This window comes from Epinephelus moara, chromosome 16 (assembly GCF_006386435.1).
Source record: "Epinephelus moara isolate mb chromosome 16, YSFRI_EMoa_1.0, whole genome shotgun sequence".
NCBI lineage: Eukaryota > Metazoa > Chordata > Actinopteri > Perciformes > Serranidae > Epinephelus > Epinephelus moara.
In genome coordinates, this window is record NC_065521.1 from 37583014 (window position 1) to 37604001 (window position 20988).

A 20988-nucleotide genomic window follows, 5' to 3' on the forward strand; every position below is an offset into this window, starting at 1 on the left:
CCTGCTTAGTCGTTTTTAGTGCAATTACTTTGAATTATTTATTGTTTACTTTCTTTGTCTGGATGTGTTTATGTCTTTGTGCCGCTGCAACACCGAAGTTTCCCCTCAAAGACTCTTATTATGTTTAGCTTTGTGACTTATGTGTCCCTCCAGCTTCTACTGAAGAGTTAGAAAACAATCAAATGTAAAGTCGGTGTACTACCACACCACTATAGTTTAATTTTTTATATTTATATTCGTATTTATTATTTTTGTATTCTATATCTTATGTTTTTAGCAGATTTTCTTGGACATTCAAATAAAAAATGTTGCTTAATTTGTATGGAAGTCTGAATAATATCAAAACAGCTCCTGGATTTTCATTTTAAACCCCCTCCCAGCATCCAGAGGCTGACTTTGTCCTTCAGGGTTTCCCCCTCTCCTGCTGATGGCGGCACTAACCGCCCCTCATACAGGCTCCCCTCCCCCTCCTCCGTGGTTCCCACACACAGGGACAGCCTACGTGTTTTCCTCATGAGGTAAAGTGCACTCTGCGTTTCCTCACACGTCTGGAGATCATGGACCTGAGTCCTCGCAGGGTTTACGCTTGTGTTTGAGCATTTAAAGAACACCCAGTCACTTCAGTGTTGTTATCCACATCTTCATCATCATTCTCCTCATCATCATTATCAAAGGGGAAGAAGATGGGCTGCTGCTCGGCACGATGCATGCTGATCCTCCTGTGTTGTCTGCAGTTGGTAAGATGTTATTTCCTGTGATGCTCACACATAAACACATCTGCTTCTGTCTGTTATCTATGGTGATATTTAGAAACTTCAACTAATAAAAATCAATGAAAAGAAGACAAGTAAAAGCAGTTTATTGAATTAAATACATGAAAAAAAGATTTGTTTAATAGAAAAGAAAGTCCATGTGTTGCTGCTTTTAAGTGCATATATTTTATATCTTCTCTGGTAATATAAAACCTAACATTTAGATTAAAAGCTACAATATTTATGTACTTAAATTCATTTTAAACACATGTTTTTGCTGTTACATTTGTTGACCTTCTGTTCACATCCTCATTATTAATTCAGGTTTCTGCATCAGCTGCAAACTAAAATGAAGCATCACAAGTTAGAGGTTGTTCCAGCCTCTTAAATGTGAATTTTCGCAGGTTTTTCCTGGTGCTCTGCTCAAATAGATTAAATATATTTTGAGTTTGGAGCTGCTGTTTTGAAAATAAAGCAATTTAAAGATGTCACCTTGAGCTCTGGGAGATTATGACAAGCATGTGTCACCACTTTGTGATATTTTATACAACAAACAATTGTTAGATTAATGGATACTGAGTCTTAATAAACATATATATTTGGTGAGCAATGTTAATAGTAAGATTGTTTTAGTTAGAGGTGCTTAAAACAGCAGTGCCCACCCACCCCTACACTCACCACAATGACGGGTTGCACCCACTTTGTCCTCCTCGTCCTCCTCCTCCTCCTCCTCCTCCGTGTTTCCCACCCTGCCCCCCTTCATGACTGATGGAGCCTCAAAGGACATAACACTAATAACAGGTCTGTCTTTGTCCCCGACGGCTCAGTCGCCTTGACAACTTGTGAGAATCAAAACTACGACCTTGTGGGATGCAGGAGGGAAGAGATCACAGTGTAACGAGCCGGGGCAGCACAGCCTCACCTGTAACTGTCTGTTATAAGTCATCATGTCTCTGACGTCTGTCTCCTGACTCTGTCCAGATAACTGCTCTGGAGAGGCAGGTGTTTGACTTCCTCGGCTACCAGTGGGCTCCCATCATGGTCAACTTCTTCCACATCATCGTGGTCATCCTCGGCCTGTTTGGTGTCATACAGTACAGATCACGCTACGTCGTCATGGTGAGGGAACTGCTAATTTTATCTTTATTTGTTAAAAAGTTTGTGTTAAAGTGCTGGATTCTGACTGTTGGTTTATACTCAAGTTTGTTTTGGCTTTCTTGCTGAGTGTTATTTGAAGACTGATGTCGCTCTCATATGTGAGTCCATTAAATATGAAGCTGCTGCAGCTGTTAACTTAGCTTAACTTCAAGACTGGACACAGGGAAACAGATAGTCAAGGGGTTGGCAACCTTTACAATTAAAAGAGCCATTTTTGACCCAAAAACAAAATCTGTCTGGAGCCAGAAAACATATTTGAGCCTTATAATGAAGGTAACTAGATTAGCCTGTCAACACTAATGAGTATAAAGTGGGCTATTTATGATTATTTGATATTTTAACTTTGCAGCCTTGTTGTTGAAAGCAAACAAATCTGTCCTTGCACTAATAAAATCTTTACTTTCCTCTGAGACTTTTCCTTTTGTGGATTTAGACCCCATAGCTGGCCCAGGTAGGGAGACTCAAGATGAGCCACCACTACTGAGGTTTGGCAAAACATAGATGAAAAGGCATCAGGCCATACAGGTATGGTGCACATTTTAGTTGACGAAATCTTAGTACATTTTCTTATTCAGATAGATGATAGTGAAATGGTAGCACACTCTGCCTGATGAAATTTGAGAAGATCACAGATGAACACGTTTTATTGTTGGGAGCAGACTTCAGGAAGTTACTGTTGCTGGGCAAAAATAGTCTGATGCATGGCCTCCCCACCTCACCCCTGGCAAACCTACAGTTTTACTCTTTGGCTTTTGTATGGATTAAACCACAGGTGCTCAAAGTTTGATGACTGAGGGCCACACAGGAAAAGTGCAGTTGAGAGTTGTCCACCAGAATCACTAACTTTAGCTAACAGCACCTGCATCAATACCAATATGTAATTCCTTGTCATGTAACCAGTAGCTTTCTATAATTTGTCACCCCTGACCTGACAGATGCTTGTCAGGTGGCCGCAGTTTGATGCAGTCTTCATGAGAAAAACATGAGAAAGCAAAGAAAAAAATCACGAAGACATAAAGAGAAACAACTGCTGTGACATGCTGAGTAAACTAACATGTTATTGATCAGATATTTTAGATGTGTTTGTGTATGTTTGTGTGCATGAGGGCAGTGTACGTTACTGAGGGCTGATGTGAGGGTTAGGGCCCTGAGCTGCACTACGACCACACTGACGGACTGTGACTGTGTGTTTCTGTCTCCTCAGTACCTGCTGTGGATGCTGTTGTGGGTCGGCTGGAATGTCTTTGTCAGCTGTCTGTACTTGGATCTGGGCGGCCTCTCAAAGGTAAGTCTATGGTCACATAAGTGTCAGATAATTAGAGACCCACGCAGCTTCAGCTCCTAAACACAGTGTTCAGCTTGTCTCATGTGTCAGGACCTGCCGTCACATGAGCGACACTCAGCTCACAGTTTGTTTCTCTTCTCAGTCACAGAATATTTACAGTGACGCTGTTTATGTCTCCCTACAGTCTGTATTCAGAAACACTGAACTGGCATCTTTTGGTCTTTATTGACGATGATAACAATATTTAGACAAAATTAATCAGCGTTAGAATTAAATCATTAAAATGATGATTAATAAAAGTCATTAAATAGTCTTAAATTTGAACGTGAGGTCTTAACAGCCACAAACATTTTATCTAATAGATAGATTATCTATTAGATTATCCTGTGAAAGTCCACATTTGAGATGATAAAAATCCTTAAACCTGCCAGTGAACCTCATATCGTCTTTTTACGTTACACTTATGGCAAATGCAGATTAATCTAACTCACTTTAATGACTTTATTCCTACATTAATCCCACCTCTGCACAGGACTACATATATACTACTCACCTGCAATGCTTGAATAAAAAAAAAGATGATTTTCCAAAAATCAGTGTTGATTTTTTTGATTAAAATCATCTTTAAAGGGTCTTAAAAAGCATTGAATGTATGTGTCTGATACCTGTAGACACCCTGTGTTAGCAGTGGTTAAGGCAGGAGTTAAAATAATGAACTGATTATATGATTAATCAACATTAATTTCTCATTCATCAAGTAAAAACATGCAAAACATTTGTAACATATAGAGTTTTGTAATCACTGAGTTGTAATTTTTAACCTTGAGGAAATAGTTTTAAGACATCTCTGGGGTCTGATGATAATTTCTGAGTCAACATTATTTGTTGACATTTTGAACAAATGAATTAAATAATGAAGTTATACTTTAGTATTGTTTCTGCTGTCTTTCACTTTGGTCCATTAGCGACCTGTGACTGTTTATTCTACATTCTAGATTCTACATTGTATATTCTGTGCGTTACTTTGCACTTTACTGCTTGTTGCACTTTGACGCCAATAAGTGAACAGCTTGGGATTTATATAAACAAGCCCATACCTTGTTTATATAATAATAACAACAGTTTAAAATCAATTTTTCTATACATATATTAAAATTTGGAATAAAATGCAATTTCACAATCGAAATATTTCTTTCTTCTAAATGAAAAACAACCAGTCTTTATCCCAGCCCTCCTAATTATGTCCGTGTATACGGTTTAAAATGTTTACACTGTTTTCTGTATTCTCTGTATTAAGTATTCACTTTTTAAAAATATGTTTGTTGCTCTGCCCTTAATATATGAAGAATACTTTGTTGTTTTAACTTGTCACTGTTATTTTTTTCTGTTTCTTTTAATCTGTTTTATTGCTTTTTCTGTACAGCTCATTGTTTTTCATTGCTCTGTGGTTTTTCAAGCCAAAGACTATAAATAAATTGAAACAAAATGAAAAATGGATAGCTTAATTGATCATGAAAATAAGTGTTAGTTGTGGCTTCAGACAGGAAGCGAGGCACATACTGAAAAGGGTTGGGAACCACTAGAGGATCTACAACACAATATTATCACAATACTTAAGTCACGATACAATTTTATTGCAATTTTCAATATGTCGCGATATGCTGAGTAGTGCAATAAAACACATTGCGATTTATTACCTTTTTTCAACTGTAAATTGTGTCCCCGAAGAAAAACTTTGTCAACATCTGTTTTATCTAATAAGGTTAAGTTTTCGGTCTGTTCATCTCACTTCAGCCATGTTTTTTGCAGCAGCAAAATGTATCTAGTGGACTGAAAAAGCAATTGATTATATTATTCTAGTAGGCTACCTAAAGTTTAATTTATATTTGTCATATTAATCATTTACATGATAAAAAATCTATACTTGGCACTGTGTGACGATGCCATATTGCCACACAATAATATCGCGATAATATGTTGTATCAATGTTTCCCCCACCTCTAATACTGAACCACATCATGTTCACACCACACCTGATCCTCACATCACATTTCTCTGCCGTCTTTTTTTTTTAGCAGTATTTTACACTCTCTCCTGCACACAGTCTGATAAAGCAGAAATACTGTTAAGAACCTGAGAGCTGAAGAGTCTCCTGTGTTGTCCCTGCAGGACAGTGACATCCTCTCCCTGGGAGTGTCCTCACACCACTCATGGTGGAAGGACAACGGGCCGGGCTGTGACAGCGAGGGCCTTCCCTCAGCTGGGTGGCAGAACCAAAAGAACCCAGAGCTGACCACCGTGCTGAGCTGCTGGCTGGAGTACCAGTACATCGAAGTCCTGCACTGCATCGTCCAGCTACTCCTCTCAGTGAGTCTCTGTCACACGTTAATAAGAAACTCATTCATCACATTAATTTGTTGTATTAGTGACATCAAACGAGAGAAAATGGCGACACAAGAGGCTTTTAAAACTTCAATTGAAAAGCTTATTAGACCTTTAATATTGTTTTAATGTCAATAAGTATGCGTCTGCACACACAGGAATGGACTGTTGCCTAGCAACAGCAACTCTAAATTGGAAAACAGGCCTGGAACATTTAAAAATGGCACCACGTTTTCACACTGATGTATAGTGGTAGTTAGTGTGTTGCTGAGCTCCTCAGCCACAACTCTAATATCTGTTATTACGGATAAATTTAATTTACTGAGATTCTGTATCTTCGAGTTTGTGACAGTAAGTGACTCAAATCAAAGCTGAAGTGGCATCAGTCTGCTGGATCACCCCAACGTGCATATTGGCTCTGCCTCTTCATTTGTTTAGTCACAGTTTCCTCAATTTAATACAACTTAATTATCCCTGTAAGAGCAACTGTGCAGCAGCTTGCCACCCAGACCAACAAAATACGCTGCTAATCACAAAACTAAAAACATTCAAGAGCTGTGAGCTTAAAAGCAATATGTGGAATTGATCATAAATAACTGTTGATATTCAAACAACAATCTAAAAACATCTAAAATCATTACGTTGGCGATTACGTTCATTTTTATACATTGGGGTCAATTATTCTAGTTAACATTTGAAAAACATTGTATGATACTGCAACAAAATCCCTTGTTGAGTTTAAGTCAAGCGGCACTCACAACAAGAGGGTTCCACAGAGGGGCTCTGCCACCCTGGTTCAAACCTCAGGGTGGGGGAGCCCCTCTGTGTCAGTGTGGGTTTCCTACAGGTACTCCAGCTTCCTCCCACAGTCCAAAGACATGCAGGTTAACTGGTAACTCTAAATTGTCCGTAGGTGTGAATGTGAGTGTGAATGGTTGTCTGTCTCTATGTGTCAGCCCTGTGATAGTCTGGTGACCTGCCCAGGGTGTACCCGCCTCTCACGTGTCAAGTGTCAGCTGGGATAGGCTCCCCCTGTGACCCCTAACAGGAGAAGTGGTTACAGAAAATGAATGAGTTTAAGTCATGTCAGTTTTATTTATAAAACCCAATATCACCAGTTTGCCTCAAGGGTGTGTACAGTCTGTAGAGCACACAACACCTTCTCTCCTTTTTTCAACTCTTACCTCGGATAAGACGCTTTGAAGGGGGAATAATGGAAGAAAGTTGCCTGATATCAGACAGAACTGTCATCTCTTTACACTCCCCTTCCATCTGTCATCAGTCAACCTAAACTCAGTAAGACAAGATAATATAAGATAATCCTTTATTTGTCCTACAGCAGGGAAATTTGCACCATTACAGCAGCAGAGGGACAGAGTGCAAACAGAAGCATCAGTAGAAAAAAACAAAGTACACAGCAGTACACACACACACACACACACACACATATATATATATATATATATATATATATATATTCTTTGAGTAAGCACAAATTTCCTGTGATATCAACCAGATGTTGTGACTTCATTATAGATAACTACACCAACTGTCAGGACATAAATTATTTTTTAAAATCAAGGTACTTTTCGTTTTGATAAATGTAGGTCTGATTTTTCTCTCACTGCACATGTGAGACTGTCGATCTGCAGACACAACAGGCCTTTTGCAGAGCAGACATTTTGACTTGTCATGTGAGGAAATTATTAATTATTTTATTATTTGCTCCTGTGCTTTTCCTACTGTGATATGTCAAAATGTCCTCTGTAAAATATTTATTTATAATAACATATAATATATGTATTTGTTGTTGTTTTATATCCTTTTTCCCTGATAGACTTGTTTGTTGTTTATTTGTCTTTAACTTTTTGGTAATTTTACTTAATGCTGTGTCTCATTCTGGGCAGACACTGCTGCTAGTCATTTGTTTTCATAGACTTTTTTTTATCATTTTATCCTGGTTGTTTTCATATATTATTTCTCTTTCTAGCACGTATGAATGTGAATTCAGGGCATTTGTGTAACGGGGCTTAATGCTCAGTCAGTTTTTCCTGAATAAAAAAAAAATCATGATGATGATTTAATGTTAACACTGTCAAGTGAATGTTTGTTAGGTATGCTTTGTGTTGATTGTGCTTTGAAGACATAAAAGAAAGAATTGTAAAAAAAAAAAAAAAAAAACATGGTTCACGTTTGTACATGTTTGTGTTAACTCCTGTAGCTCCCGGGATTTGTTTATGCCTGCTACGTCGTCAGCACTTTCTCAGAAGAGGAAGACAGCTGTAAGTATGCGTCTGATCAATGAGACACACTATAGATATCTTTTTGAATATAATTTATTTTACACACATTTTCCATTTAAAAGACATTTTTAGTGTTTTACACAACTTTTGTCATCCCATTTTGTTTTTACACTGAGGTTGATTTGCTTTGTATCATTTATTTATGTTGTTCTTTCCCATTTTAATTCAGTTAATTTCATGGGTGAATTTCATCATCCATCCAAACCCTCTCACTTGATCTTCTAGTGTGACGACCTGCAGGTAGGTTTAGTGGCATGATTGCCATTGCCTCTTATTTTCCACCCACCCTGTCTCTGTTATCATCCACTTTATTTGTTCAACACCTCAAACACAATGTCTTCTTTCTACATTTTGCTTAGATTATAAATAACCACAAAACTAAAGTGGCCGAGGAGAGCTGGGGATGAACCGGAGCAGAAAGGGCGTCGGCTTTGAAGACTGTCACTGTGAAACCGCTTCGGCCTGTTTGTCAATAAAAACACCTGTCACAGATGATGAACCTCACAGTGCACAAACTGTCACCCTGTATAAAACGTGCAGGCCTTTTTATGATGTTGTTTTTTTTCCAGAGGCCTCAAACACTGTAAATCTATTTAAATCTACCTCTGTGTGTGAGAGTGTGCATGTGTGTGTGTGAAAGAGCTAGAAATCACTAGATATGAAGCACTCAAAAGAAAAGTGTGATTCAAAAGATGTAAATAAGTCACAGTTTCTTTCACGTTTTGTAAAATGTATAAATTATTAATAATGTGTAATTTCAGTTAGAAAAATGTGACCATCCCAACCTGTGTAGTGTACGATATAATACAGTGAAATAAACCACCTTCACACAACAGCTTGTTTTGCATCGCATTTTATTTTTATTAAACATGTATAAGATTTTTGTTTTTTTTACTGCTTTAAACAACTATGTGTTCTCCAAAGTTCAATCTGCATGCCCTGTTTTATTTTTGTGTATTTCAGGTAACTTTTTTAACATTTGTTTTTGTTTGTTTGTTTTAATAATTCAGATTTTTATTGATTTTGGTTAGGGTGGTACATGACAGTTCTAGATGTCAAATGAGACATTCAGTCTTGACTAACAAAAATAATACAAACGGTACTAAAGATCCATACAGGAGGGGGAACAGCACCAGTCTCAATCCGCCACAAAACAATCCAAATAATAAAATTAAATTTGACTAAATAAACACATTAAAATTGACAGTGAAAATAATATATATGATTAAATACAAAAACTTTTTTTTTTTACCATGAATATTTATTAATTTGCTGTTATCTTTCTCTAAAATAAACTAAAAAAAAAAAAAATGCTGCAATTCACCTTACTTCTGAGTTTTACAGAAGCAAAAATAGTGTATTCCCACCGTTTTATAGGTTTTGGACAACGCTTATATCATAGAAATTTTTATTTGATTTAATTTAATTTAATTTTAATTTAATTTTTTATTTTATTTTTTTTAATTATGTTTTTTAATCCGTAAAATTTAATGTAAACACCACGTATCAAACCAGTCTGCTGCTGCTAGGTAGCCGCGGACGCATCTGCTACGTCGCCGACGTCACTTCCGCTCCACCAGAACCCGGATGAAGCTGCCATTGGGGCAAGTGAGCAGGGCCACCGAGGCTGCTTGGATTTTAATTTAACGGTGAGGAGGGGGTCGGAGCGGATTGAAGCCCCGCTGGATTAATGTCGACAGGGCAGCGCGGAGTGTCAGCAGCGGCTACGACGAGCAAACGGTCCGCTCCGAGCAGAGACACCGGCTAACGGCTGCTGCTAACTGTAGGTAACTGTTAGCAAAGTACCGCGGAGCAGCTTCTCCAGCTATTAGCCTCAGTTACACAGCGGAGGACTGTACGTGGTGTCAGCGTCGTTCAGGCTAACACAACACCTGGTGGATGAATGATGTCTGCCGCTAGTATTGACCCTCAGGTAAGCAGCGAGGAAGACGCTTTATTCCCCACAGAGAGATGTGCGCTGTATGTGTGTGTGAGCGAATGTGTGTGCAGCCCACTCTGAAGACGATGCCACCATTCCTGAGCTAGTCAGCTAACATTAGCCCACTGACAGGGGAGGTTAGCATGAAAACTGTTATCTGCTGGAAACCAAAGGCCTGGACAACATCTTCCATGTTGGCTCACGGGCTAAATCAGTGTTTTTCTCACTGTGTGTGAGTCAGGTCTCCAGAGAAGATGAATACGCATGTCAGTGTGCAGCCAGGATAATGTGTGATGCTTTGAATAACACTGGAGACCCATGCAAGCGTTGTGTTTTCTCCCTTCACATGCATTCATCCTTTATTGTGACCAACAAGACATCGAAGGGACAAGATGCGAGCAAAGGTAAGAGATTATTCCTGTATCTAAACATGTTGCACACAAACCATTTAGCACTGTACACAGCTGACACCTGGTACCTCACATCTGATACAACCAACACATGTTTTGCTGGGGTTTTCCCTGTGTTCTGAGGCTCCTGTGTTCATGATACAAACTAACATTGCAAAAAGAATTGGTGAATTCAAACTGCAAAAGAATAAAGAGACATGGATGGTTAAAATAATTTCATCCACTGTGGAGATATTAATGTTTTAAAGTCAATAGCACTGTCTTGCCTGTAAATTTGGTGGCCTAGCTTCAGTATAACCTCAGCAGGCTTTTAGCTGCAGGTTTCAACATATTGACCCATGGAAACATACATTGAACATTTCACAGAGGGGGGAAACATGGCTGAGAACATAAAACCACTTGAAAGGTCTCCTTTATGTGTCATAGTAAGAGGATATTGAGCTGGGGAACATAGGGAACATCGCACCCTGGGAACACAAACACATTTAGTTTTGTCAGAGAAACCTTGTCAGCGTCTACGTGGAGTTAAAGCTGTAGGTGGAAACTTTTATCAAAAAGAAATCATATTCCTCTGCCTTCTCTATTGACTTGTAGCACTTCAACCTGCTTTACGGCATATGACTGAAAACAACCAATCAGAGCTGAGGAGTCTCTAAATCAGCTGTCCATCACTGCTCGTGAACTGCGGTCAGACTGTCAAACTCGGTAGCACTGATCAAATATGAATCAATATTCTGTTACTATATGGCCTGTTTCTCACCTCAAATGTTTTCACAAACATATTTTATTGCTGTGGTTCCCAAAGTTAAGTACAGTAAATTTTCAGCACAGAGCCTTTATTTTTAAATGCCATTTCCTGCTGTAGAGTGAGTGATTCGACTGGACCTCGAACTCATGACTAAAGAGAAATCTGGGCCTCATGGCTGGACCAGTTGGGAACCACTGTTTTAGTGTAGTTGCTCCGACTGATAGGTAGTGCTTGGTACTCACATTTAACTGTATCCAACATGACATCTGGGTCACAAACCTTCTCATTTTACAGCTGAACAGTACACTAAAATATGTTTCTGAAAACCTCTGAGGTGAGAAATAGGCAACGCAGTAACAGAATCTTGATTCATATTTGATCAGCGCTGCCTAGTTTGACAGTTTGACCACAGTGCATGAGCAGGTTGTTTGTAGTGCACCGTGGTTGATTCTAGTAAACGCCTTTAGCAGCAGTGGGACGAGGAGGAGGGACATGATTTGTTTCAGACTATCTGTCTCATGTACTACTGTGTGGATAAAGTGACAGTTTCAGCAAATACAACACAAAGTTATTTTTATATAAGTTACCAACTGTAGCTTTAAATAATGTCTTTGCATCCTCACATATTTATATCCACGTGTTTGCTAGATGTATGCAGAAATGAACATACATCACTGTTAGAGCAAACACCTTATCATTTAAAAAAAAACACCCTGCACTTTTCCAAAGGTCAGCTCCTCTAAAGGTTACGCAGCTGACAGGATGATCTATTTTAAATCACCATAGAATTCATGTTGGCCGCACATGGACTTCTTTTTTTAATTCCCTGACTATAACTTGAGTCCAGCTATAAGTGAATGGGGTGCACACTGCTCTGTTACTGGGATGTTATTAGCATTGTTAAGATTAAAGGTAAAGTATGTAGGATTGTTGGTTACTGTTTGTAAACATGGCTGTCGGCAAAAATGAAAGTAAATGCCAATGCAAGATTCTCATTTGGTGTTTAGCCTCATTATATTATTTTTATACTTCTGTGCTCTCTCTGATACCCACTGCATACGATCTGAAACCTGGTTGCGATAAAGCTCAGGGTTCACATGAGTGCAGTGGGGATACACGCCAATAAAGCTCTGCCCACACTGTCACTAACTGCACTCCCTGAAAAAATATTATCATATATTTGGAGAAATGAAACAGTGATTCCAGAGAGAAGCAGACAGAGGGGTCTACAGTCTGTGTTTGAAGGATATATCCAGGATGTCAAACTGACTCAGCAGCAACAACAGGTTAAAAAGACAAAGACAAGACAAAGAAAAGACAAAGATAGTTAGAAGCTAAAGCTGAACTATAGGCTACAGATCACAGTGTCAAAGTGAACCACCACATCACTGCTGAAATACAGTGATTAATATTATTATCCCAGGCCCAATTTTTGTTCTGGTTGTCTTTAAAAGTTGCAGATGCCATGACTCCAAGTATTCAGACACCAACATTATCAGCTCCTCCATCTTGTCTTTTATGTGCTTTCGTGATGCCCACTAATTGATCGCCCGGGCAGAAGTTCAACAAAGTGAATTCAGCGAAGCAGAGCATAATCTATGCACGTGGGCGGCAACCGCTTCATACCTGCATGGCCGTGTTGGAAACTGCTACCGCTCTGCCACCTACCCTCATTAAAATGACTGGAGGCAGCGATTAACCATGTGGCGGCGTGAAAGCCCCTTAAATGTCCCGAAAATGGAACATAATCCAAAAAATTAAAAAAATACAGGCAGAGTCTCTGCAAAAAATCCACCACCACACACTTAAGGTGGCGCATCAGTGATGATTAAGGGCCGTTACTTCTGTGTGAGTCTATACATTGTTTTTTAGAAGAAACCTGCAGAGTATATCTTTAATGAAGAAGACATTTTAGTGTGAAGGAGAAGTCTGTGATATTTTAGGCTTCATCACTGGGTTGTTTTGGGTAGGATGTGTCATAAAGGATGTCCAGGTTTGTCAACAGTTTGGTTTTATTGCAGCCTTTCCAGTGTCAGTGCAGAACGGCTCCCTCCACCAGAAGGATACAGTTCATGACAATGACTTTGAGCCTTATCTCACCAACCAGTCGAACCAGGTAGGAAACTCCTTTTAAATGTCTTTTGTGACACTGTCATGTTGTGTAACTGTCACCACATCCTGTGATGAATAATCTAAACTGTTTCTGTTTGTAGAACAACAGCTATCAATCCATGACAGACCCGTACCTGTCCAGCTACTATGCCCCCTCCATTGGATTTCCTTACCCCCTCAGTGAGGCTCCTTGGTCTACAGGAGGTGACCCACCGATCCCCTACCTGACACCCTATGCCCCCCTCAGCAATGGAGACCATCACTTCATGCATGACACTGTGTTTGGGCAGCCGGGCGGGCTCAGCAGCAGCATCTATCCTCACAGGTTTAACTTTTTCCCAGAGAACCCAGCCTTCTCGGCGTGGGGCACCAGTGGTTCTCAGGGCCAGCAGACTCAGAGCTCAGCCTATGGGGGGAGTTACAGTTACCCGCCCAGCTCTCTGGGAGGCACCTTAGTCCCTGATGGCCAGACAGGTTTCCATAGTGACACCTTGAGCAAGGCTCCAGGTATGAACAGCCTAGAGCAGGGCATGCTGGGCCTAAAAATAGGTGGGGATGTGACAGGAAGTGGCTCGGGTGTGAAGAGCGCAGGCTCTCTTGGAGGTGGCAGTGTAGCTGCAGCTGTTGCCACGGGCAACGGCGGCACACCAATTGGAATGCCCCCTCCGAAGCCCACATCGTGGGCTGCCATTGCTAGTAAACCTGCCAAGCTGCAGCAACAAAAGACCAAGAACAAACCTGGCACCCCCATAGCTGGAGGAGGTCTGCCTCCACCCCCCATTAAACACAACATGGACATTGATACATGGGATAATAAAGGCGCTGCTACCAAGATGGCTCCTCCTTTGCCCCCCCATCACCACCACCACCATCACCAACAGCACCAGCCCCAGCTTCACTCCCATGCTCCCAGTCTCCTGCCCCCCCTCCAACAGTCCCTACAGTCTGCCCAGTCCCTCGTGCAGCAGATGACCATGCAGGGTCCTCCACCTCCCCCTCCACAGTCTTACCAGAACCACAACTCTGCTCCAACACCTCAGACCCGCTGGGTAGCCCCACGCAACCGCAACTTGTGCTACGGTGGTGGAAGCTTGGACAGCAGTGGCTCCTCTAACGGCGGCGGTGTTGGTAATGGAGGTGGAGGGGGCGGAGGCATGCCTCCAGAGCCGGGATCGGAGTCCCACCCGGTGCTGGAGAAGCTGCGAGCGGCCCACAGCTACAACCCCAAGGAGTTTGACTGGAACCTGAAAAACGGCCGCGTGTTCATCATCAAGAGCTACTCTGAGGACGACATCCACCGCTCCATCAAATACTCCATCTGGTGCAGCACGGAGCACGGCAACAAACGTTTGGACTCCGCCTTCAGAGCTATGAACTCTAAAGGTCCCGTCTACTTGTTGTTCAGTGTCAACGGCAGCGGTCATTTCTGCGGCGTGGCCGAAATGCGCTCGCCTGTGGACTACGGCACCAGCGCTGGCGTTTGGGCACAGGACAAGTGGAAGGGCAAGTTTGATGTGAACTGGTTGTTTGTAAAGGACGTGCCTAATAGCCAGCTGCGCCACATCCGCCTGGAGAACAATGACAACAAGCCAGTCACCAACTCACGTGACACTCAAGAGGTTCCTCTGGAGAAGGCGAAGCAGGTGCTGAAGATTATCGCCCAGTACAAACACACCACCTCCATCTTTGATGACTTCTCCCACTATGAGAAGAAGCAGGAGGAGGAGGAGGTGGTGAAAAAGGTATTTCCTTTAGACTTAACACAGCACACTTTTTAATTAGAAGATATTTAGGGACTGTATGAAAATGATGGTGGTCGGGGAGAGACGTTTTTACAAAAGAAAAACACTCCCCTTGTGTTATTAATATTTTCTTTGGATCCTCCCCCTGAGTGAGATTATATTTCAAAATAAAATGATAGTATTGAAATGCTAAAATTTCTTTTAGTATAAGATCAAGTACACAAGCTTGGTGTAGCACAGTCCTCCAGTATGCTTATGTGTTATTTATGTACCCCTATTTAAACATGCAATTTCTTAATAAATCATTATTTTTAGCAGCGTCCACTGTCCAACCCCACCATGCACATTAGAAGTCAAATTAGCGAATTCCAAATTAATGGCAAATATTTATATGAAATGAAGCTTCACCGGATTCCAAATAAATGTGAGTTGATGATGTTTTAGAATATTCAATCAGTCATCTCTCTGTTATTAAACATTTCTCATAATTCTGAGTGCCATGACCGGGCATGTTAACCAGGTGTATTTTGGTATCGTCTTAACTACATGTCTGTGAAAATAAAGCCCTGATACAGAGACAGGACTGCTGTTTTCTGCACACAACAAAACATTCCTTTATGACGTATGGCACACATGAAAGCCATCTTGTCAATTTAACTGTTTAATCTCTTTTTTTAATTTGATAAGTGTTCGGGCTGCCCCTGACTGAGAATTTTCCTAGTCAACCAATAGTCGTCATTTAGGGCCATTAGTCGACTAGTCGCCCGCATGTTTAAGATATTAATTTGATTATTAAATGATATATTTTGGGCGGGGCAACACAATGGTTTGAGTTGAAGGTGTGAGAAAGAATAGTATCAGTAACATTGTTAACACTGTGCTACATTACAGAGAAATACAAAACCGTACTAATGAACCTTCATTAATATAGGCCTATATTTTATCTACAAGTGCACGTCACACACTGAGCGAGCCGCCTGTTAATGACGCTGTCTGCAAAGCTGTAATGATTGTGCTAAGTGGCTAACTGTCTGGCCTTTTTTGTGCCAGCTTTCAAGAGCACGGTGGCAGGTTGTGTCTGAGGTTGCTAAGCAACCCTGACAAGCATCATATAGCCTATTTCCCTGAAATCCTGAGTGCAGAGCTGATCTTCTTCCAGGTGCTGTTTATAAGTGTGTAGACCTATCGTCCATGGGACAGATGTAAAGCTCTGGGTAGCCCTGCACTAACATGATCAACTTTTCCGTATTTATCAGACTGAATATTTACAGAAGAAGGGAAAGATATCTGTCGGCTGTGATTGGTTTGTAACCTGACTCCTGTCTCACTGCTGAGCGTGGCCTCTTCCTGTGTCTGTCCTTTCAAATTAAATTCCCACATGGTCCAGTTATATAGGTTTTGATTTATTTTGGCAAGGCACAGCTACTAACAGTTTCACGTTTACTTGTTTGTTTGTTTTGTGTGTGTGACCAAGAGACCAATGAAATCTTGCCGACTAATGACCTTTCTGGTCGACTAACGTTTGGTCGACTATTAGGGGGCAGCCCTAGTAAGCGTCAGTCTTAATTGTAAGGTGTCTTTTTACTTACATTTGTATTCACTGTTCATTGATTTGAAATGATATTAAGGTTGTTGATGAAATATTTAAACAGTGTGGTATTGAAATGATAAGATATCTATTTCTAATGTGACTTATCATTAAGGCTTTGCATATTTTTTAACAGAGCTATGAGCCTGCCTCAATACAGAGCCGGTCCCGAATCGATCAGGTAAAATCCGTCTTCTCAGTTAAGGGTGTTTTTCTGATGTTTATATGACTGTATGACAAATGTATACAAAATCAAATATGAAGTCATCAAATTGATCTTTAATTCAATTCACTTGGTTCCACTGTATGGAACAAAGTGAATTGGACTTGTTCAGAATCATTTTTTAAAAAAAAATTTCTGTCCTAAGCCCTTGCCACCAGACAGCCACAGGCATATGCATGCACTTCATACAGTAACCTAATGTTTCCCATACATTGACTTATTTAACGTTTTTTCATTGTAGAGTTGTATGCAGCTCATTAGCTTAGCTCCTCTTTGCCTTGTTCCATGTCTGTGTTTATCAGACCACAAATGAGACAAGTATCAGCTAGCCACCACAGGGTCCTTCCGCCTCGCTCCCCGCTGCTGTAGGAGAAGAGTAGGCAGCAGCTCAGGAGACAGACCTTTGGTTGGCAGCTGTAGTGACTCAAATTCAGCCTGCGCAAACAGCCCAGCGCCAGGTGTCACAGCAGATTGATGGCCAGCAGCAGCACAGGTTCTAATCTGTGTAACGGCGGGAAACTAAAGTTAGCTGATCCAGTGGTGAGTCGGGACTGCCTGGTCCCCTGGAGCTGGGTTTGTACAGGCCAGATTCAGGTTGCTGTGGTCGCTGACAGGGGGTCGGTCTCCAGAGCTGCTGCCTGTTCTCCCCCAACCAATTTGGTCTGTAGTAGCAGAGAATGAGGAAACGCCGATTCAAGCCTCTGACGTTAGCTACATAAACGTGAACTTGAAGCCACCGCTGTGAACCTATGGCTCCGCTTAGCAAAGGGCTACATTGTAAGCAACATGTTCTCTCCAACTCTCAAATGTTTTCTTTTTGAGAAGTCAGTCTTCCTGTTTTTTTTGGTTGCTTTGTGGTGTAGGTAGTTGTTGTCAATACTGGAATAGCAACTTTCTCTGCAGGATTTTCCACCATTGAGTCAGGCAACCATCATCACATTTGCATTTGTAGAACAGCCAATAGGAACACCTTCTCTCTGAAATGATCTGTGATTGGCCAAAATTTCCTGTTACAGGCTAGATTTTCTTAATTCCGAAAACAGAGCCAAGAGGAGGCGCGTAAGTCTGGTGTTCCGTCAGGTCACTAGAATTACAATATGCCTAAACTTTATTATGGGATTTTTGCCCAGTGACGCCAGAATAAACCTGCCTACTTAAAAAACATATCATGGTCAAATTATCTTGATATAATTCCACTGAAAGTTTATTGACGTAATACTGAATTATCTGTTCTTGCTGTAGGTTTCTTTATGATAAATATGACCTCCTATAATATGTCTTGGAATATTACACTTGTAAGTGATCTCATGTTGATAAATCTGTCTAACAATTATTTTTTTTGTTCTCTGTCTTTTTTCAGGATCGCCAGAAGTAAACAGCAGACGGCTGTCGACGAAATTTAGATTTAAAAAGAAAACCCAAGGACATAAAGAAATTGAAAACTAATATTTTTTTCTATTTAATTTTGTTGACTTTGGCCCACGTCAAACTTTTGACCCACGATGCTCCTGGTTCCCAGTCTTTAAGATGCGTGCAGGGATGAAGCTAGTTCCACCAGTCGAATCGCTTCAATAATATATATTTTCTTGTTTTTTCTGTATTTTTTAGCCTTATAAATCTCTATCGCTACCCCCCCCCTCCTGGAACTTGCATTCTTAACTAAATATAAGTAACAAATATCTGCACGTCTGTTTTTTGAAAATCTCTTGACAACATGCTGCTGATATTCAGTGACTGTTCACTTTGTGGTTTGTGTGTTGGAGAAATGTTAAGTGCTTGTATCGGTTAATCTTAAAACGAGTGAACAAGACTTTATTGACAAATGTCTGCTATCTGTTTGTGGCCAGTTGTATTTTATATTATCAGATGATAAAAAAATAACTTCTATAATGCCCCTTTTTTCACGTGAGGGGCGTTTTACTTTGGTGGAGGAATGTGTACTCTGAAAGTTTCTGTATGCATAGACATAATCGTGCAAGGTTGTGACATTAGAAAGCGTAACTGTTAGGAAATTATTTTGAATAATGTATCACCTGGCTTCAATTTAGAATTAAGGTAGAGAAAATGCGGGATTTTGTCTCCCCTAGAGCGGAGCCTTAACATTTCTTTTCAGCACTAAATTTGTATTTTTTTCCAGAACTGTACCTCAAAATTTTTCAGCTAGAGATTCAGGGAAAAGATGTCTAGAGATCAAATGCTCTTAAAGGTGGTCCCTCTCTTTCGTATTTAACGGACGGAAATACAAATATACTGTTCTGAGTTCAGGTTTTTACCAACACGAAATTTGCTTTCTGTCTTATTTCCCTGTTAACGGTGGCTTTTGTTTCCCTGCTGTTGAGACAGGACGTCTCTGTTTATGAAATTCTGGAGGAAATGTAGCATGTACTGCTTTTAAAACTTCAAGCCAGGCCTGTCTCTTTGATTTTCTTTTGTTCGTTTCTCGTTCTTTCTTAACATAATTATAATCTCGGCATCATTTTCATCGCTATAACCTGTCCACATCATCCTCAGACAATGTAAGCTTTAATGTACTGGCATTTCTAACTGAGATCGCCTCAAAATGTTTAACTGTAGCATTATACTTAACTGATTTATTGTCAAGTGTATGAAAACCCAGAGACTAGCCTATATGGTATATGTTTGTGACTCTTTTTTTTTTTTTTTAAACTTGCTTGCTGTATTGTGTGTATGCAAGAGTGAAAGAAAAGAGAGGGAGTATGATTGTGGAGCAATCAGAGTTATATAACTGGTATTGGATTATAGAAAATTTATGCAAAAAAAGTTTTAAAGTCACCCCTGAATTAAATATCCATTGTATCAGAGGTCACTATCACATTCTTAGATTTGATCATGTTCATTATTAAAGATATACTTATCTGTTCTCTGTGGAGTTTTTTATTGTGACAAGGATTTTGTGCGTGATCAGTGATAGTACTTTTGCTATAAAGGGATTTATGTTGTGTACAGTATGAAACACTCTGCCACCAAATATGACCTGTGTGTCACATTTCCAAACATCATTGCAGCCCAGTAGCCTGATAAACATGTTGGCAGTGAATGTTTCTGATAGAAAAGACTCCCACACACAGCATAACTTGCAGAAATTATGATTTTAATGCTGCAACATTTCAGTGATTAGACCATCAGGCAAACAGTTTTGTAACAAAGAGCCATTCTCAGTAGGAGTGGCTGTGAGTTTGTGATTCATCACATTACCCACGTGCAGTGGAAAGGCTAAATACCAAACATCAAGTTGGTGAAGATTCTCAGTCATCCAGGTCATGGTAATCAAAAGTGTCTCATATATAGTGTATAGTATGTATATCGTAGGCAACTGGACTTGCTTGTGTTTCTATAGCACTTACGATTACCAAACATCAATCACATTTTGGTAACAACTTAAAGGCTGTTGGGGCTGCAACCAATTATTATAATAATCGTTGATAAATCTACTGTCATTGGATGCACGGGCAACACATTCTCACTCCGATCTCGTCACATATCGACGTTTGATCATGGACCTTCCACGTCCAGATACGACGTGAAAGGTACCCTGGGTGCGTTGGTTATTGACGTTCTGGGACGCCGTGTGGATGGGTCCAACAAACACGGACTTTCACCCAGGAGAGCACTGTTTGTGTCCCGTAAGATTCTAAAGCCAAACCCTGTTCTGTTTTCCTAACCCAACCACGTGCGTTAGTTGTTGAAGGAAAATAAACGTCAATTCGTGGTGTTAGTAGTCCGAAGCAGGGCGTTTATTTTGAAAGAGACTGTATGTTAACGTTAAATTTCCTGTGAAAACTGAAGTGTATCTTGAAAGAAGACAATGCATGTAACAGGCAGAACTTGACACGGTGTCCCAGAACGTAAACAACCAACACACCCAGGGTACCTTGCATGTCGTATCTAGACGTGGAAAGTCCATGATCAAACGATATGTGACGAGATCGGAGTGAGAATGTGTTGACCTCTCCCACCTACCCTACTTGGACTTTCACCACCGTAACCCTCGTCCTTGTCCCGTTGCGTTTCGCCCTGATGCTGCCGAGCACATTTAAACTATAAAGGCAACGGGCCACATATCATGCTGACGTTAAAGGACGGCTTTTTTCATCAGTGTCCGATGCTGCCCAAGCGCCGGATTTCTACGACATCAGAGTGAGACTGGGTTGGAATCATTCGCAAGACCCCACCCCCACCCTATGGGCCCCAGTGCAATCATATTGCCTGCACTGTCTATATTTAGGCCCCTGTGTACAATCATACAATAGATTAATCAACAGTTAAAATAATGAGAATCAGTTGCAGCCCCAACAGCCTATAACTTGTTACCAAAATGTGAATTC

General features: G+C 40.5%; 2 protein-coding genes across 3 annotated transcripts; both read left to right on the plus strand.

Moving 5' to 3' along the window:
* Positions 1–490: 490 nt before the first annotated feature.
* nkain5 (sodium/potassium transporting ATPase interacting 5) lies at positions 491–8715 on the plus strand. Of its 2 annotated transcripts, XM_050065957.1 has the most exons (7): positions 491–737; positions 1734–1871; positions 3115–3195; positions 5365–5562; positions 7799–7859; positions 8050–8120; positions 8240–8715. In XM_050065957.1, the coding sequence occupies exons 1-6, from the start codon at positions 684–686 to the stop codon at positions 8103–8105; spliced, it is 588 nt and encodes a 195-aa protein (XP_049921914.1). In that variant the 5' UTR covers positions 491–683; the 3' UTR covers positions 8106–8120; positions 8240–8715. The 2 variants fall into 2 exon arrangements, with proteins under 2 accessions (XP_049921914.1, XP_049921915.1); XM_050065958.1 differs by lacking the exon at positions 8050–8120.
* A 742-nt stretch (positions 8716–9457) lies between these two features.
* Positions 9458–19523, plus strand: ythdf1 (YTH N6-methyladenosine RNA binding protein F1). Its single transcript, XM_050065209.1, has 6 exons — positions 9458–9813; positions 10196–10223; positions 12999–13093; positions 13191–14831; positions 16556–16600; positions 18003–19523. The coding sequence occupies exons 1-6, from the start codon at positions 9784–9786 to the stop codon at positions 18015–18017; spliced, it is 1854 nt and encodes a 617-aa protein (XP_049921166.1). The 5' UTR covers positions 9458–9783; the 3' UTR covers positions 18018–19523.
* The last annotated feature ends 1465 nt before the right edge of the window (positions 19524–20988 follow it).

What these genes read in the sequence shown, in the direction of transcription:
- nkain5 (XM_050065957.1), top strand. Translation starts at nt 684, where the DNA reads ATGGGCTGCTGCTCGGCACGATGCATGCTGATCCTCCTGTGTTGTCTG. An exon ending in TCCTGTGTTGTCTGCAGTTG is followed by an intron (nt 738 to 1,733) that starts GTAAGATGTTAT and finishes GACTCTGTCCAG; the next exon opens with ATAACTGCTCTGGAGAGGCA. An exon ending in GATCACGCTACGTCGTCATG is followed by an intron (nt 1,872 to 3,114) that starts GTGAGGGAACTG and finishes CTGTCTCCTCAG; the next exon opens with TACCTGCTGTGGATGCTGTT.
- ythdf1 (XM_050065209.1), top strand. Translation starts at nt 9,784, where the DNA reads ATGATGTCTGCCGCTAGTATTGACCCTCAG. An exon ending in GGGACAAGATGCGAGCAAAG is followed by an intron (nt 10,224 to 12,998) that starts GTAAGAGATTAT and finishes GTTTTATTGCAG; the next exon opens with CCTTTCCAGTGTCAGTGCAG. An exon ending in AGGAGGAGGTGGTGAAAAAG is followed by an intron (nt 14,832 to 16,555) that starts GTATTTCCTTTA and finishes ATTTTTTAACAG; the next exon opens with AGCTATGAGCCTGCCTCAAT.